This window comes from Onthophagus taurus, chromosome 7 (assembly GCF_036711975.1).
Source record: "Onthophagus taurus isolate NC chromosome 7, IU_Otau_3.0, whole genome shotgun sequence".
In the NCBI taxonomy this organism is placed as follows: domain Eukaryota; kingdom Metazoa; phylum Arthropoda; class Insecta; order Coleoptera; family Scarabaeidae; genus Onthophagus; species Onthophagus taurus.
The window spans coordinates 24751870-24770269 of NC_091972.1; the positions used below are offsets into that span (position 1 = coordinate 24751870).

The following is an 18400-nucleotide window of genomic DNA, read 5'->3' on the forward strand; positions in this document are numbered from 1 at the left end:
CAGCGCAGTCATTGCAGACTGGTTTTGTACATTGTAGACAAACCGGCTTTTTGCAAGCAAGACACAAGTATTTTGTCATTCTATGTTTCTTTGAACGACACAAGTAGCAAATTTTATGTTTTTCTAGAATCAGATCATATGTCTTGGGTTCTTCTGCACCTGGGACTCCAAGTATTCTACCAATAGTACTGCGTAGTTCGCGTGGGATAACCGACATCGTCAACCGCCGTCTCATGTGATCCTCTACCAATTGCTTGGCTAGCTGCATTCCAAAAATACTTTTTTCTTTAATGGTTGGATTATCTCTATAACATTGGTGTAAGATATATGAATTGATCACAGAAATGTCTAGTAGGCGAAAAAAAATTGCTAAAGGCCATCTTCGAGTGCGACGACTTGAGGTGCTTTTCGAACATTTTTCGTCCAGAGAATCTACTCCGCCTTTATTTTCATTGTAGTAGGAAACTATTTCGGGCTTTTGTACTAATGGATCATCAAATCGTCTGTTATGCATGGACGATATTAGTATCGTGGCTTTTCCAATTTTACCAACATATGAAATCAACGTGCATTCTTTCCTGAATCCATACAGTGTTGAGTTAGCTGCTCTTTTCTTATTGGGTTGAAAAGATTGTGGTATTTCGGCCTTATTTTTTTTTAGTCAAATTATTTTTCCATAACAGATCAACTACTTGTATGGAAGAATACCAATTGTCAGCTGTAATATTACGATTGCTGTTAAAGATTGGTTTCGCTAAACGTAACACAGCTTGAGTAGGCTTTAGTAACCTCTTCTCTTCACCATTGAGACCAAAACTATCAGAATCTTTTCCCGTATAGATGTATGCGTTATATAGATAACTGTTTCGTGCGTCGGTAAGGCACTGTATTTTGAGGCCGTACTTTGCCGGTTTATTAGGAATGTGCACTTTGAAGCGGCACCTTCCTCGGAAGCATTTCATCTATTGTAACAGACTGTCCAAGTCCATAAACATTTTGACATTTTCTACAAATGTGTTGAAAACAAATGAAAATGCTGCAGCCGGATCGTTCTTCTTCCGCTCTTCCCTGTCCTGAGAATTGTCGAATCGTATAGCCGTCAAAAGAACAGCAAATCTCTTCTTACTCATGACTGCTCTAAATATTTCTCTTCCACTTCCGTCCGTTGCGAATATACGGTCTATATTTTCATGACTCGAATTGAATATCGCCGTATATACTAGAAGCCCTAAAAATGCCTTCAGCTCAGTGATATCTGTGTCTGTTACATGATGTCTGGATTGTATAGAATATCTCTCACGAATTGAACTTAGTTTTTGGTTGGTGTGCTGTAGAATATGTTGAAACATTTTGTTATCGAAAAGCAAATTCCAGATTGGCAATGGATTCGCAGCATCATCGAGGTTACGTGCTTTTGATTTTAGAATCGGAATTTTTATTATAATATTATGCTTTCGGGTCCGAGATGAAGGCAAAACTTCCGACGTACACCATCTATACCGATTTTTGCCATATAAATACTTCTTGTTCACATTATCTACAATATTTACACTTTCATCTACGAAGTCCTCGCTAGCAGACAGTTCTGAATCGCTATCGTGCTCTAATTCAATTAGATTGTCTTCCGATACGTTATCTATGTCGCTGTCGCCGCTGTCTGTAGTATTTTCGTACCATTTTAAAAGAGCTTTATCAAAATCAGGATCGTCACAAACCACTCGTTTTGAAGACCCGGCCATATTTCGGTAAATCTACCACTAACAAAAAAGTTACACAAATGGACCGACGTAGTCTGAGAGACTATTATAGATATCTTACCCGTTATAACTTTTAAGCCGATGTTACAATCACGGTACAAATTTGTATACTAATGATGCTCAGAGAGGTGGGAGATTAGGCGGAAGGACAGGTTTGTACACGCTTTTAATAACCGCTGAGAAACAAGTATTTCAATCGCGTAGTCTGCTGGACTACACCGGACCAGTTAAGGGTTAAAGCCGCCCAAAAACTAAGGTACGTTATTCTATTGTGTAGATTTTGATTAATAATTGGATTCTTTTCTCGTTGTACGCTTTTTTTTTATTTTTTTTATCCTCGTTTTCATTTGCAATTTTATTTCTACTTCTATCATTTGAAATTGCTATTGCTGCGTCATATAATTGTTTTGTGCCAATGGTTTGGTGACATTTCAACCTTTTGAGACCGTGGTGACCTTGGAAATATCGAATGGGTTGGCATCTCTGGTTGAAAGTTTAGATTTGTTGACATTAACCTACAAGACGTAAATTTGGTGGAACTTGGAAATTTGGTGGAACTTGGAAATTTGGAACTTGGAAGTTTGGGGGAACAGAGAAATTTTGGAGAGAACGTGAAGATCTGATTATCGAATAAATTAAAGGATCAGATAAGATATATATATATGTTTCATATTTTTTTCTACTGGATAATTTTCTTATAAGTTTTTTGTTATCGAATTATAATTACAATTTTTTTTGTGCACTTGGTCGCATTTGAGGAGTAATTTTTTGATACGTGATTGTTGATTTTGTTTAAACGAATTTAAACGAATGTTTTGATTTTTATTTCCATATGCGATCTTGTTTAATCTTTACATGTGTAACTTCGATGAAATCTATTATTTGCTTAAACATTTATACTGAAACGTTGTTATCTACGATTGAGAGGAATTGATATTTTATCAATATATATATGTTTACCAACATCATTTCAATATTATTTCTCCGATTAATTGACTTGTTATAATATATTATTTGTTTATGTGTCTCTGGTTTCGGATTTTATTGGAGTGTGTGCTATATTTCTGGTAGGAACCAAGGGATAAAATCCGTGGCGCCCTTAAAAAAAATTGATCGAACTCACCCGTCTCGACTGTTTCAAAGCTAGCTTGTGGTAGGGTTTCTATTGGGAATTGCTCTGTTTTTGAGTGTGTGTAAGTAAGGCGCGACAGTTGTTAATCTGTTTTTTTCATTCCTATACCTCCTTCTATTTTAAATTTCAATTTTTGTTGGTAAGTATAACTTTATTAGTCGAACGTTTGTATCATAATATCTACAATAATTTTTTATCATTCTATCATTCAGCACCCACTGCAATTAGATTTTAACGTTCTTTTCATCAAGCGATGTAAATATACATGATTTTTTATTAAAATAAAATAAATTTATGTATGAATCTTTTTTTATCAAGATGTCTCAAGACGGTTTTAGTCAAATTGATTTAACTGCTCTCGGTTTCGCCAGCAGCCAGGAGTCATTCCTTTTAAACAGTTTTGACATAAACCTGTTGAACATATCGACTGTTGAGAAGGCGCTGGATCCAAACGTGCAGCCTAATGACCATCTAATGCGCAGATCCGTCGCTTCTGAACGTCGCAGGTTCCGCGAATGTCGACGATAAAAATGTGAAACGCCTTTCACTTCGTCGGAATTCGGGGAACCGTGAACATTGGAAGAAGGCTGCAGGTGTGTGGGTACCGTCAGAAAAGTATAGAGAGGAAAGACAAGAAAGAAGGGAGGCACGTGCTCGTTCGCGACGTAGCCAACGCAAGTATGTGTCAGTTGAACCAGCGACCCCGTCGAAGGTTGAAATGACACAGTCGAAAGTGGTTATCGAGAACGAGTCCGATAAATCCGACAACTCTCTTGCTTTAATAGCGGTATCACAACACTGTAGTACCGTAAACCGGAAGTATCTTAAAGCTACTAAGGCTTCTTCTTCTAAAGCTTCATTAACTCCTGCTCCCGTTACTAACTTAAATATTCCTAACACCGAAATTCCTTCGTTAAGCCCGCAAGTACACATCTTAAGGGTTGACAATATTCCTGCTAATATTCCTGCTACTTCAGATATTTCCGATGTGTCTGCCAGCCTTTTTTCAAACGCAATGTGTACAGCAGTAGAAACTACCAAAGGGGTGATTTTAGCCGAAATTAATAGTTTATACCCAAATTTTTATAAAGACCTTCATGAAAAGGTTCGTCAATTGCAAACCTCTTTGAGAGAGCTTTCACAGTTTAGAGAAGGGCTGGCGTCGAGCTGTAACAATTCTTTAACAATATCGCTCGACATCACCATAGCATCATTAACCTGTGAAATTAAAAAGGCTGAATCTATTTTATCTAGTTTCACTACTAATAGCGTAAACTTTCCTTCCTAGCTTAAAGATGACTGCTAACATGAGAGTTAATCACATGGTTAGATTGTGTGAATTGGAGCAGAAAGTTGCCTCGTTGGAGGTAAAATTAGAAGCTCTATTTAAGTTGGTACGTTATACTTATAATACTTTTTTCCATGCCATTAATTTTATCTTCTCAGCTGCAGAGCGTGTCAGAATCGGCAGTGGTGAGGGGTGAAGTGCATGTGCAAAACATGCACATTAACCGTTGCACTACATCTGTTAGTTCACCGACTCCGGCAACGACTCCGGCACCAGCAGCACCACCTCCTTACGAAGAAGTAAACCAAATATATCAAGACGAGGAGGAGGAGTGGTAACTACTCCTTCTCCTCTTTTTTTAAGTTAATTATTAAGTTGATTATTAAGTTAATTATTAAGTTAATTATTAAGTTAATTATTAGGTTAAATTGACATTATTTTATAGTTATTGATAAATATAGTATGTATATAAAGTTACTTTTGCTATATTTTTATTCAGTCTTATCCTGTTAATGTCATAATTCATTTAGTGCGAGAATCATGATCGATAAGAAACTAAAGTGTTTACCGCAACCGCTAACACTGCCAATACTAAATTTTAGTAAAGGTACGACCGAAGAACACTTTACAAGACACAGTAATTTATTTGGTGGAAGATGTAAGCGAGGTTTAATTTTAGGACCCTCTGGTGTCGGAAAAACAAATGCTATGTTATCGCTTTTACTTGCACGTAATGGCCTGCGCTTCCTAAACTTATACTTATGCTCCAATTCGTTATACCAAAATAAGTACGATTTTTTAAGACGTTTAATTGAACCTATAAAAGATTGCGGTTACTATGAATTTTCTAATATAGATGAGTTTATTCGACCGGAAGATGCGAAAGAATATTCGATAGTCGTATTTGACGATGTTTCCTGTACAGGTCAAAATGTCATTAAGGAATTTTTTTCGTATGGTCGACATAAAAACATTGATTGCTTTCTAATTTGTCAAAGTTATAGTGCAATTCCAAAACTTTTTAGTGTTATTTAAACAAGACTTAACAAATTTAAAACACGTGTTTGAAGATCACATAATGAGCGATATGGAGTTTCATCGGCTAAAGGAAATTAGCGACGCTTGTTGGGAGAATAGACACGGCATCCTAGTTATTGATTTAGATTGCAGTGTATCTAAGGGACGTTACCGGAAGGGTTTTGATAAATTCATTGAAGTTTAAAACTAACGACATCAGCTGTACACTTCTTAGTAACTTCACATACATCATACAATGAACAAGACGATAGCTGCAGAACTTATCGCAGCACGAGAAGTTGTGAGAGACAAAATTCGTTCTTTAAAAGAGGACTTAGAGGAGTCAAGGATTCGGTCGGAAACCGCATATGCACCCATCGCGAGACCGTTACAGGATATTGTCGCAAAACTTGACACTGCGCCTTTACTATCCATTCCAAAACGAAGTTTATCTCCAAAAGAAGAAAAATTGATATCTAAGATACAACGCTACTCGCCGGATATTTCTGACGTACCAGCTAAAACCGAGACCGAATATTTTATTCGAAAACCGAAAGCGCCATTAAAAGAACAGCGACGAAAATTTGCTACATCGACTCCTGAAAAAAGGTTGGTATCTTCTTCTACGTCTTCTCCTCTTGGTCCATTAGCTCATGCAGAAGAAGAAGTATATGAAGTTCCGCCGGGCGAACAAGAAGAACTCCTCGATTCTAGCGAGGATACCGGAGCTCTTATTTCGGACGCACATAATCGAATAGAACGACTTAAAGATGAAATAGAAGAAAGATTGGAGTCTCCAGAGGTACAAGCCGCTTTGAGTCAGTTTCATCCTTTGCCCAGAACGTATATAACTGATTTACTGATAACTGATAACTGATTAACTGATTTAAAAGATGATTATGATCGTTTATACGGTGTTCGCGAAACTCCCGAAGGTTTCTACATTGGAGTCAGTCCTGTTCACTTTGAGGATCAGGATATTCACGTTGGAAACTTCAAATATACGGGAACCGTTGGTTTATATGATTTACTATTTAAAAACGAACCGGGCAAATTTACAATTCAGGACATGCGCAACTACAAAGATATCTTACTACGTTCAAATGCTCCGTACATTAATTACATTCCAGAGGCAGGTATGACTACTGAGGACGACAGTGAGAAATTTCAGAATATTATCAAGCCTATCGCTGAAGGTTACAAACCCAAGGTGCATTGGGCTAAATACTGGCCGAATCCGAAGAAAGGGGGGGGGGGGCTCTTATCGAATACGAGTACTGGGACGATCCCAACGAACTTTTCGATAGACTGCGTTTGTTGATGGCCTCGCAAACGGCAGGTCATTCTGCACATGTCAATGAAATATCATCGATAATATCGGAGCTAACAGAGGCCGAGATTATACGTTAAAATAATATCATAAATATACGACTCTCACATCTTTTGTTTTAAACCATCGACGTTTATGAACTAGAGAAGATCAGTTTAAGCAAGTTCGGAAAACATTCGTCTAGTATGACGATCGATAAGTTTGGTAAACACGTACACGGACACAACATTGCTGCTCATTTTAAGAAACGTGAAAACGTACAACGATATTTCAAACAACCAACAATACTTACGTTTAGCGGAGATGGAACTACGGATACAACGGATAATTATTACATTGTTCAAAATTTAGGTTACGTAAGTAAATATATAAACTTTTTCTATATTGGTGAAATAGTGCATCACCGATTTGAAGGAGACGTTGAAATGATTATTAACGGGAGTATCTTCGATCCAAATAAAAAGCTAAATGTTCTCTCCTTTGGAGATAAAATAGTTTGCAAACCCAGAACAAAGACCACTTTACTCAAGAAACCATTTATGGTAGAACTGCTCATTGAAATATACAGAAAATGAGCGATATTAAAAGGTCCGTAGTAAACCAGTTGCACGCGTCCGTGAGGAAAAATTATAAACGCAGACGTGTTATTATTAAAGGTTTAACGGACTTATTTCAAGCTGATTTAGTGGAGATGATACCTTATTCAAAAGCAAATGGTAATTTTAAGTATATTCTAACAGTTATTAATGCTTTCTGAAAGTATGGATGGGCTGTACCACTAAAAAACAAAACTGGTAAAGAAGTTACGCGAGCTATGGAAACAATTCTATCGGAAAAGCGGAAAAACATACCGAAGAATCTGCAAACGGACAACGGAAAAGAATTTTACAATGAGGATTTTAAGAAGCTCGTGTCACGATATCACATCAATCACTACAGTTCATTTTCCAATTTAAAGAGTTCTATTGTTGAACGGTTTAATAGAACAATAAAAGAAAAAATGTGGAAAGAATTTAGTATGCAAGGTAGCTATCGTTGGTTGGAATTGCTTCCCAAATTAATTCTGGATTATAACAACCAAGTACATAGGACGATAGGAATGAAACCTAGCGAGGTAAATAACAGAAACGCACCGACACTGTTAAAAACTGTTTATAATTACATAAAAATTGTTGATCCTTATACCAAAAAATTTAATGTCGGTGATCAGGTCAGAGTGAGCAAGCATCGACACGCCTTCACCAAAAACTATACTCCCAATTGGTCTAACGAAGTGTTTACAATACATTCTGTTCGTAATACTTTCCCAACAACATATCTGCTCAAAGATGCATCCAATGAAAAAATTATGGGTGGTTTTTATCGAGAGGAATTACAAAAAGTTAAATATCCTGACGTCTACTTGGTGGAAAAAGTGCTACGGCGAAAAGGAAATCAAGTGTTTGTGAAATGGTTAGGATTAGGTCCGTCTCATAATTCTTGGATCTCAAAAACTAACGTTCTTTAGAACGTATATGTCGTATATATAAAGACCTATATAAAAGTTCACAAGACTTTATTAACAATCGAACATTACAAATACATTATTATTATTATTCTTTACAATTTTTTCTAAAATTAAATTAATTTATTCGAATTCAATCTTTTTATCAACCAATGACCCCACGCCAAAGTATTACATCCGTTCGGTAATATGTATCGTTTATCATCGCACGATGAAAGAGCAATTTTATTCTTTAATTCGGTATACATAGTATGAAATTCTGACTTAAAAATGTACATTTTTTTATGAATCGATCCGCCACATTCAACCACACGTTTATAATCGGTCACGCTTAAATGTTTATCTATAACATATTTCTTTACTCCTTTAGCCTTTTTTACATTATCATTCAACAAGGTGATGCAGTACGCTTTAGCTCCTGTTCCAACAAATGACGTTATGCACCTGTTTGGATATTCATCTTTCATTCTTCCCAACACAGATCGACCGCGAGGAATATTGTGTATATTCTCTAACGGATAATTGGACGTATCAAAAAATTCAATATTTTCTTTTATATCCTCATATACATTGGGAGTAGTAATCTCTAGGATGAGGGAGTCAGTATCGGTGTATAAAAGTGTTATGTTATTTCCATATTTAACTTTTAAGTAATCATAGAAGAAGCTGTACATTCCGGTTTTCGAAAGCTCTAATATACTGAAATCCACATACAGTGGTTTGCAATAACGAACTTCCGCGACGTTCAATTGAACGGCTATCAAATTATCGCAAAATATTTTTGAAGATTTAAAATTTGGTTTGGCTATTAGGGCTTCCACACCTGGTTTTTTATGACGACATTCCCAGTGGGTAACTAGTCTTACATCCACTCGCTTTTCCACATTTTCCATTGTCTTACCGTATACGATGTTATTCATTGCTTTGTAATGATTTTTTTCAAATTCATTCGTAGCTTTCGCACGTTTATCGGAATTGAAATCGATGTAGCTCCGCATCCAGTTGGATTGTTTAAATTCTAATACTCTGTAAATCTTCGTTAGGTTCAATCCGAACTTGAGACACTGCTTTAGTTTCACGTAATGAATGATGTATTTTGTTTTATTTTCCAAATTTGCTATTAACTTTGCATTTTTTGAACCTGGGGGTACAATCCGTTCTGGACAAAATGGTAAATCGTTGTGTTCATCATGTATTGCTTCCGGATACTCTAAATCTACCTCGAACACGTAACCCTTTTCGGAATCGTCTTCCGTATTGTAAATATCTAACTTTTGAATCTCCTCATCTGATAGCCATCGAAATCCTCCCGTCGGTAATTTTCGTCTCATTGCGTGTCCATATAAATTCGTAGCGTCGAGATACAAAATATAAGATGGGTCTTTGGTTTCATCAAATTCCATCATTAATTTATTGTTAGCCTTCGCACTGCGTTTAGTGCACATACTTAATCCACCATTTCTTTCCCCATCAAAAAGCACATTTTAATCTAGTAGCGCATGAATGTTTTACACTGGATGTTATTTTTGTCCAAATATCAAGTAGCGCTAGACACAAAAGAAACAATTAAACTTTATTTTGTAATAAACATCTACTTATTTATTTATTTGGACAAAAATAACTTCGATTGTAAAACATTCATGCACTACTAGATTAAAATGTCAGGTTGATTTTTGATGGGGAAAGAAATGAATTTTTAAGAAAAACAAAATACTGTCGTAAAAAGAATGTTTTTAGGATCTCAATAATAAAAAAAAATGTTGGCATTCCATTTAAAAAAAAAGTTGACAGTCGCCCAATGAATGTGCCCAAAACGTGATATTATGACGTTATACGCCGTTCTGAGCCATGTTTGAACTTTCTATCACTTTTGGTTCCGATAGTAGTAGATAAAAGCCGATTCTAGAACCTCCTCTCAGAACCTCAGGTCAAGGTCAAGGCCAAGGTCACGTTGAGTGGCCATGACCTTGACCTTGCCCTGAGGTTCTGGGAGGAGGTTCCAGAATCGGCTATTGCAAAGGGGGTCGTTGACCAGTAACCTTGACCTAAACAATGACCTTTACTTTGAGCTCACCTCAGGTCAAGATCACGTTGAGTGACCATCACCTTGATCAGTAACCTTGACCTGAGCAATGACCTTTACTTTGACCTCAACGGAGACCTTGAACTCAACCTTAATTGTAACCATGACATTGACCTTGTACGTGACCTGAAATGAAGGTTACACGACGTGAGTTCATTGAAAACCCCACTTCGGAGGAGGTATGCTTTAAATAGCAGATAGAAAATCGTGTTCAACAGTATTGAAGTAAGAGTGTTGTGAACATGTTGACCTGCGACGTGTGTTACAAAGAGTTTACTAGACCAGATAATCTTGTGAGACATCAACGCACAGCATGTATTGGGAAACGTCGAAAGGTGGAAGAGGATCAACAAGGAGATGTTATAGTGTGTGAAATATGTGATGAACACGTAACCAGACAATGTTACTCCTCACATCTGCGCAGCAACAAACATAAACAGAAAGCCTTCGTAATAATAGATGATGGTGTAGAAAAAATAGATTCGATATTTGGAGATAAAATATGTAGTTTTAGAGTGAGCGATCATGAACGGAAGTACGTAGACATGAAGGAATTCAGTAACCGAATTAGAAAAAAAGTTATCAGTTTGATACAGTCCGTGAGGAATGTAAATGGTAGTTTAAAAGTGAATACGGAAATTTTTGGATTGTATTTCATAAATACGAAGGAAGAAGTGGAAATCAAATCATTCAATACAAAAAATAAAATTATAACAGTAGCCGTAGACTTGTACCAAACATACGAGGACTTTATGGACGAGATTATGGTGAAAATGTCGGAATTCCAAGAACGGGACTCAGGTAAGAGTATAAGAATAGAAAAGTAGTAAAATGCGAAACTAAAGGTGTTAATACTGCAGGTTGGACCTTGTTGGAAATATTATATCTTGAAGTGAACTGTAACAAGTTTAATCCTACAAGAGCATCTAGCTACATCGACTTACCGACATCCATAAAAGGGAAGAGAGCGGTAATAAACGTGCAAAATAACGATAATAAGTGCTTTGCTTGGGCACTGATGTCCGCGCTGTACCAACCCACAGGTTTACCGCAAAGAATATCATCATACCCAGATTATAGGGAAATAGAATTAAAGTTTGACTGCGTAACATTCCCAGTACCCATCAGAGACATACCAAAATTTGAGGAAGAAAGTAACATTTCAATTAACGTCTATGGTATAAATTCTTGGTATAATGGAGAGTAAATGGTAGATGATATTGTAACTGTATGTATATGTAAACAGAAACGGGAGAGTCATGTAAACTTATTAGTAGTCAGCGACAATTTCGGGAATAACCACTATTGTTGGATAAAAAACTTATCTCGACTGATAAATGCACAATCATCGACTCATGAACATCAAAGATATATTTGTGAGGGTTGTTTGCAATACTTTTCAACTGAAGACAAGTTGGTACGACATCAGATGGATGACTGTAAAAAAGTGAAAGCAACAGTACTAAGCGAACAAATAAAAGTGAATAAGTTCGGACATCTAGAAAAGGAAAATGTTTTACAATTTGAAGGATTTGAAAAAAAAATGAAAGTTTCGTTTGTGGTGTATGCCGATTTCGAGGCGATTCTGAAACCCTTAACGCCCGAAGAAGGAAAAGTTTACGATGATAATAAACCATATACGGCCCGATGTTTTGAACACGAACCATACGCGTTTGCGTACTACATTAAGTGTGCTTACGATGATAACTTATCGAAATTCCAAATATACCGAGGGCGAAACGCTGCTCTGGAATTTATTATAAGATTGGAGAAGGATGTAATAGAGATCTATAAACAACATTTGAGGCAAACAAAGGATATGATACCGCTAAGCTGTCTGGACCAATTTGTACATGAACTTAGTTCCGTATGTCACATTTGTGATAAACCAATAAACAAAGAAGAGAAAGTGTGTGATCACGATCACTTGACAGGATTGTTAGGGGTCCTGCGCATTCCGTCTGCAATATAAATTATAAATTACCGATGTTTATCCCTGTGTTTTTCCACAACCTGTCGAATTACGACGCCCACATGTTTGTGAAAAGTATTGCCCTAAACAAGGAGGAAGTAGAGGTGATAGCACAAAACAAAGAAAAATATATTTCTTTTTCCAAAAAAATAGTTGTCGGAGAAACAACCGATAACAAGGGAAAGAAACGCAAAGTGTTTATGAAAATAAGATTCGTCGACTCGTTTAGATTCATGGCGAGTTCTTTGGAAAAGTTGGTTTCATATTTGGATGATAAGGATTGTGTGGAAGTGAAAAAAAAAATTCAAAGACTCTGAAGAATTTAGATTGATGAGCCAGAAAGGTGTATTTCCATATTCGTTCGTAGATTCGTTTGAAAAGTTGGAGTATAGTAAATTGCCTGATCATACACAGTTTTACGACATATTGAGTTCAAGTAATATTTCAAAGGAACAATACTCTAGAGCACAGACTGTATGGAATAAATTTAAGTGTACAACGTTGGGAGAATACAGTGACCTGTATTTGACGTCAGATGTGTTAATGTTGACTGATGTCTTTGAAAATTTCAGGACAATATCTTTGGAGAATTACAATCTGGATCCTTGCCATTATTATACTGCGCCCGGGTTTGGGTGGGATGCTCTGTTAAAAATGACAGGTGTAAAATTAGAATTGTTATCAGACATTGACATGTTACACTTTTTTAAGAAAGGAATTAGAGGCGGTCTCTGTATGTGTGTAAAACGATCTGCAATAACAAACAACAAGTTCCTTGACGATTTTAACCCGGAAAAACCATCATCATATATTCTATACTTGGACGCTACCAATTTGTATGGGTATGCAATGAGTTGTAAATTACCAACAGGCGGTTTTCGATGGTTGTCGAACCAAGAAATAGCAGATATAGATGTGGAGTGTTTAGATGATGAACACCTTGGTTATGTGTTTGAAGTGGATTTGGAGTATCCCAAAAGGTTACACAACCAGCATGATGATCTACCGTTTTGTCCCGAAAACATAATCGCTCCCGGATCGAAGCATCCTAAGTTGATTGCGAACTTACAAAATAAATCGAAATACATAATTCACTATGTAAACCTACGTGAATGTGTGAAAAAAGGTCTTAAGCTAACCAAAATACACCGTGCATTGCAATTTCAACAATCGGTGTGGATGAAACCATATATCGATTTTAACTCTGAGAAACGAATGAATGCTACGAATGAATTTGGGAAAAATCATTATAAACAAATGAATAATATCGTGTATGGAAAAACGATGGAAAATGTTGAAAATAGAGTCGATATACGATTAGTGTCACATTGGGAGAATCGTTACAGGAGACCCGGTGCAGAAGCTCTTATCGCAAAGCCGACTTTCAAGTCATCGAAAATTTTCTGCCATAATTTGGCAGCCATTGAAATGCAGAAGGTGGAGGTCAAATATAACAAATGTGTGTGTATGTAGGGTTTAGCGTACTGGAATTGTCGAAAGCGGTCATTTATAACTTTTTTTATAATTTTTTAAAAGAGAAATATGGTGAAAACGTATTATTGTTATATACAGATACGGATTCGTTAATTCTCGAAATATTTACTGAGAATGTATACCAGGATATCAAAGAAAATATAGAGATGTTCGATACCTCTAATTACAAGTTAAACAACAGACATAATATTCCTCCAGGGCCGCCGATAGTTGGAAAAATGAAAGATGAGTACCCAAATACGATATTAACATCGTTTTATGGTACAGGAGCTAAAGCTTATTGTATTAACACTTTGGAAGGAGTTGTCAAGCGTGCCAAGGGTGTGAAAAAGTATGTTATCGATAAAAACTTAAGTGTTTCAGAATATAAACGGATTATCGAAGATGGAGGTTCTGTGCGAAAAAAGATGTATGTCTTTCGCTCCTCCTATCACACGATGTATACAGAACTAAAGAATAAAGTGGCGCTCTCTGCACATGACGATAAACGTTACGTGATGGAGGATGGATGTCATACGTTAGCTTGGGGAAACTATCTTATTGAAGATCTACGCAGGGAAGATCTTTTGGACAACTTATTGGAGTTGTTAAACGTAAACATGTATGGCTAGTTAAATTGCGATCAGTTAATTTGTAAAAAAAAAAAAAACTTGCTTGTATCACAAAACTTGTATATAAAGTAGAAAGTAGGTTAAAAAGGTTACTTGAAATAAAATCAATTTCAAATCATTTTCTTAGTGTAAAAATTATAATACATCCTTTTTTGCAATCCAAGAATTATGAGAGCTATCCATTCTCAACCATTTCACTCGGACTTTATTTCCTTTTCGACGAAGAACTTTTTCAATTAAAAATACATCCGGGTGTTTGACACGTTGTAATTCTTCGTCGTAAAATGCTCCAAGAATGGGTTCTCCTCTACCATCTTTAATAAGGTAAGTCCTGGGATTAGTATTTTGAACTGTCGCTATGGTGAAAATTTCATTGGACCAAGTTGGTTGGTAACCTTTAGCAAAAGCGTGTCTGTACTTGCTAATTCGCACGTGTTCCCCCACATTAAATTTACGGTGGTTGGGGTCGACAACTTTAATGGAATTGTATACAGTATTTAACAGAGCAGATTCATTTCGTCGATTAACAGCTGAAGGTTTCATGTGAATGGTGCGATGTATTGTGTTGTTGTAAGATTTTAGTAATTTGGGTAGTAAGTCTAACCAGCGATAATTTCCTTGCATACTAAATTCTTTCCACATTTTATTTTTTAGGGTTCTATTAAACCGTTCGATAATCGAGCTTTTTAAAGTGGAATAGGTGCTGTAATGATTAATGTTAAGTTGTTCCATTAATTTTTGAAAATCGCTATTGTAAAACTCTTTCCCATTATCGGTTTGTAAGTTGCTCGGGGTAATATTCTTTTTACTATGCAAAATGTCCTTCATAGCTTGAGTAACCTCTTTCCCAGTTTTGGTTTTGAGTGGTAAGGCCCATGCGTATTTTGAAAAAGCGTTGATAACAGTCAGTATATACTTGTAACCTTTATTGACCGACGCATATGGGATCATTGCAACCAAATCAGCTTGATAAAGATCCAATAGTCCGTGAAGCAGAACGCGGCGTCGCCGATAATGTCGTCTCGCAGGTGCATGTAGTTCGTTAACGAGATCTCGCTTAACACTAACCATTACTCTACAACCCCTTCAATCAACAACTCTACAAGAAAAGGTAGTCCTCCTATCGGTACATTATTTTTACACTTAATGGTATCTCCGCGTTTGAGTTGGACTCCCTGGAGCGACTTAATAACGATATCGTTAACAAGTAACTGAACATGAGCGGACTTTACAACATCTTTTATCATACCTTCGTAGAAAGAATTGATGTAATCCGTAATTCCACTTTTGTTTGTGATTTTATAAAGTTTTGTTTTTGGATCAACATCTCCATCACCACGTAAAGTTAAAATAAATGTTGATGAAGGTTGTAGAACCTCGGATCTTGCTATGTGGTTCTGTATAACATGGTGGTGAACATGCTTACCAAATTTATCGATAGATGTAGAACCATGTTCACCAAAACGGTTTAAAGGCATATTGGCTTCTGAAGCGTCACAGAAACAGAAAAAAGTTTATATACCCTTAACGAATGACTTGCGCTTCCCGTAATTCCTCTATGAGGGATATAATTTCGTTATGATGAGCAGTATGACCTGTTGTTTCGGAAGCAAGTAGTAAACGCAACCGATCAACTAATTCGTTCACGTCGTCCCAGTATTCGTACTCTTTAATTGCAGCAGGTACTAACAACTTATTTAAGTGACCTGATCCAGTTTTAGGTTTTGGCCAATATCGAGCCCAGTACACATTTGGTCTTTGACCCAAGGAAATTGGTTTGATTATGTTCACAAACTTTTCATTTTTATCATCAGTTATGATACTTTTTGTTTTTGATTTTATCTGGTTCGCGCTGGTTAACACGAATTCTTTTAGTTTTTGATTTATTCGATGTTTATTAATTATTTATCTTAGACGATGAATACGGCGTGATGCCAGCGAAACGAATTTTTTGCTACTCACTCATTTTTTTTTATTTGTTTGTATCGACGAACACTAAATTTTCAAAGCAATAGGCAACCCAAGTTGCAGGTAACAATAATTCTAATTAATCTAAACATACCCCCCACCTTGAAAGAACCCCTTTCAATACAACAAAAAGATATGACATAAATATAAAATAAAAAGTCTCAAACTGCAAAGTTTTATAACACTGTTCAAATAGGTAGCGGACACAACTTCACTACTGCTCGTTTTATTGTGTTTGATGCTGTTTTTACTGTTGCTACACGCACAATTCCATCTTCTCCCGGGTGCAGTTTAATAATTCTTCCCATAGCCCATTTTAATGTAGGTAAATTGTCTTCTTTAATCACTACTAATTGATTTTCTTTTAAATTGTTGTCACCATTTACCCACTTGGAACGTTTCTGGAGTTCCGCCAAGTATTCTTTGGACCATCTTGACCAAAAATGTTGTTGCACTTGCTGAATGTGTTGGAAATTAGACAAACGATTGATTTTGATATGCCTCAAATCTGCATCAGCCGGTGATGTGAGTGTTTTACCAATTAGGAAATGTGCTGGGGTTAAAGGAGTCATATCGTCGGGATGTGTGGATAACGAAGTTAGCGGACGGGAATTAACAATCGCTTCGATCTGAACCAGCAATGTTACAAAATCTTCAAAGGTAAATGAAGTGTTACCAGTTACACGTTTAAGATGGAATTTAACTGATTTAATTCCCGCTTCCCATAGTCCACCAAAATGGGGTGAATTTGGAGGGATAAAAGACCAATTAATGGATGCTTCGTTGATGATATGAGTTAAATTATTACAATTACTTATTAAGAAGTTACCTAATTCGTTTAGTGCACGATTTGCACCCACAAAATTTGTACCATTATACAAGAACATTTGTTGAGGCATACCTCTCCTACCCGCGAAACGCCGTAGTGCAGATATAAAACAATCGGTAGTTAGTTCGCTCACCAATTCAAGGTGAATAGCTCGCGTAACAAAACACACGAACAAACATATGTAGCACTTGATAGTTTTTGAACCACGACCTTTCTTATTTTTGAGCATGAAAGGACCCACGTAATCTACACCGGTAGTATGAAAAGGCGGAGCCGGACTCACACGTTGACAAGGTAAATTGCCCATTTGAGGTTGTGGACATCGTGGCTTTGCTCGAAAACATTTTGTGCATTCACGTGTTATCTTTTTTGATAAATTTCGCCCCCCTATAGGCCAAAATCGCTCGCGAATAGAGGCCAGCAAATGCTGTGGACCTGTGTGCAATAACATCTTATGTTCATTCTCAAAAATTAATCGTGCTAAAACATGTTTGCAAGATATAACTATTGGAAATTTTTTATCAAAAGTATAGTTAGAGTTTCCTAATCGACCACCTACGCGTAATATTCCATCGTTGTCTAAAAATACATTTAATTTTGCCAATGGATTTTTCTTTGGTATATTTTTAGCATTTTTTAAAAACGATATTTCATTTAAAAACGATTGTTGTTGACTACATCTTATGATAAAACTCATAGCATCTCGTAGTTCGTCGCTTTTCAAAGAATCAGCGCGCTTTGTATTAGCTGGTTTACAATTATTACAGAATCTAATCATATATGCGACAACTCGTTTTAAACGTGTCAATGAAGAAAATTTAAAAAATGGGACAATACAATCTGTTGTTGTCGTTATGGAGGCAATAGTTTGTTTAATTTCAGGTAAAATTTCTTTTCTGAAAACACGTGTGGGCCACATACTTTCATCTTTTCTTAACCATTCTGGTCCGTTCCAATAAATACATAAACCTGACAATTCGATTGCTTCGACCCCACGCGAAACTGGATCGGCCGGGTTATCAGATGATACTGTCACCAAGTACGAATTGAGCGCCGTTCGATCTGCTTGCCCATTGGTCGTCAACCCGACCTACGGATCGGACGGTCGCCAACCAACCACAACGCCCGGTTGATAGAGTTTTACCCAAGGGCGCCTATTTAAGGCGGCCGGGTTTCCATCAGCGGTGAATTCCAACCGAACTCCGAAGCGACAACAACAGCGACAACGATAACAGCGACAACAGCAGCGACAACGATAACAGCGACAACAAGCCAGCACTTCAACCGCCAATTCGAAGACGACCCCTTTCGTCTAAAAAAAAAAAACCTTTGAGGGTTTTTTTTTGTACATATTTTTGTAAATAAATTATTTCGTTTTATTCAACAACTGTTGTTTCTTCTTCGGCGCAATCCAT

General features: G+C 36.7%; 2 protein-coding genes and 1 long non-coding RNA gene across 3 annotated transcripts; 1 reads left to right on the plus strand and 2 right to left on the minus strand.

Annotated features, from left to right (window-relative positions):
• Positions 1 to 2997: 2997 nt before the first annotated feature.
• LOC139430558 (uncharacterized) lies at positions 2998 to 3349 on the plus strand. Its single transcript, XR_011640963.1, has 3 exons — positions 2998 to 3028; positions 3102 to 3144; positions 3208 to 3349. It is a non-coding gene; the product is annotated as an uncharacterized lncRNA (long non-coding RNA).
• Positions 3350 to 8141: 4792 nt separating this feature from the next.
• LOC139430443 (uncharacterized) lies at positions 8142 to 9473 on the minus strand. The gene has a single exon (XM_071197482.1). The coding sequence runs from the start codon at positions 9471 to 9473 to the stop codon at positions 8142 to 8144; it is 1332 nt and encodes a 443-aa protein (XP_071053583.1).
• A 6239-nt stretch (positions 9474 to 15712) lies between these two features.
• Positions 15713 to 18400, minus strand: LOC139430444 (uncharacterized). The gene is made up of 4 exons (XM_071197484.1): positions 18374 to 18400; positions 18130 to 18297; positions 16408 to 18075; positions 15713 to 15982 (listed from the first exon to the last, which is right to left on the minus strand). The coding sequence occupies exons 1-4, from the start codon at positions 18398 to 18400 to the stop codon at positions 15713 to 15715; spliced, it is 2133 nt and encodes a 710-aa protein (XP_071053585.1).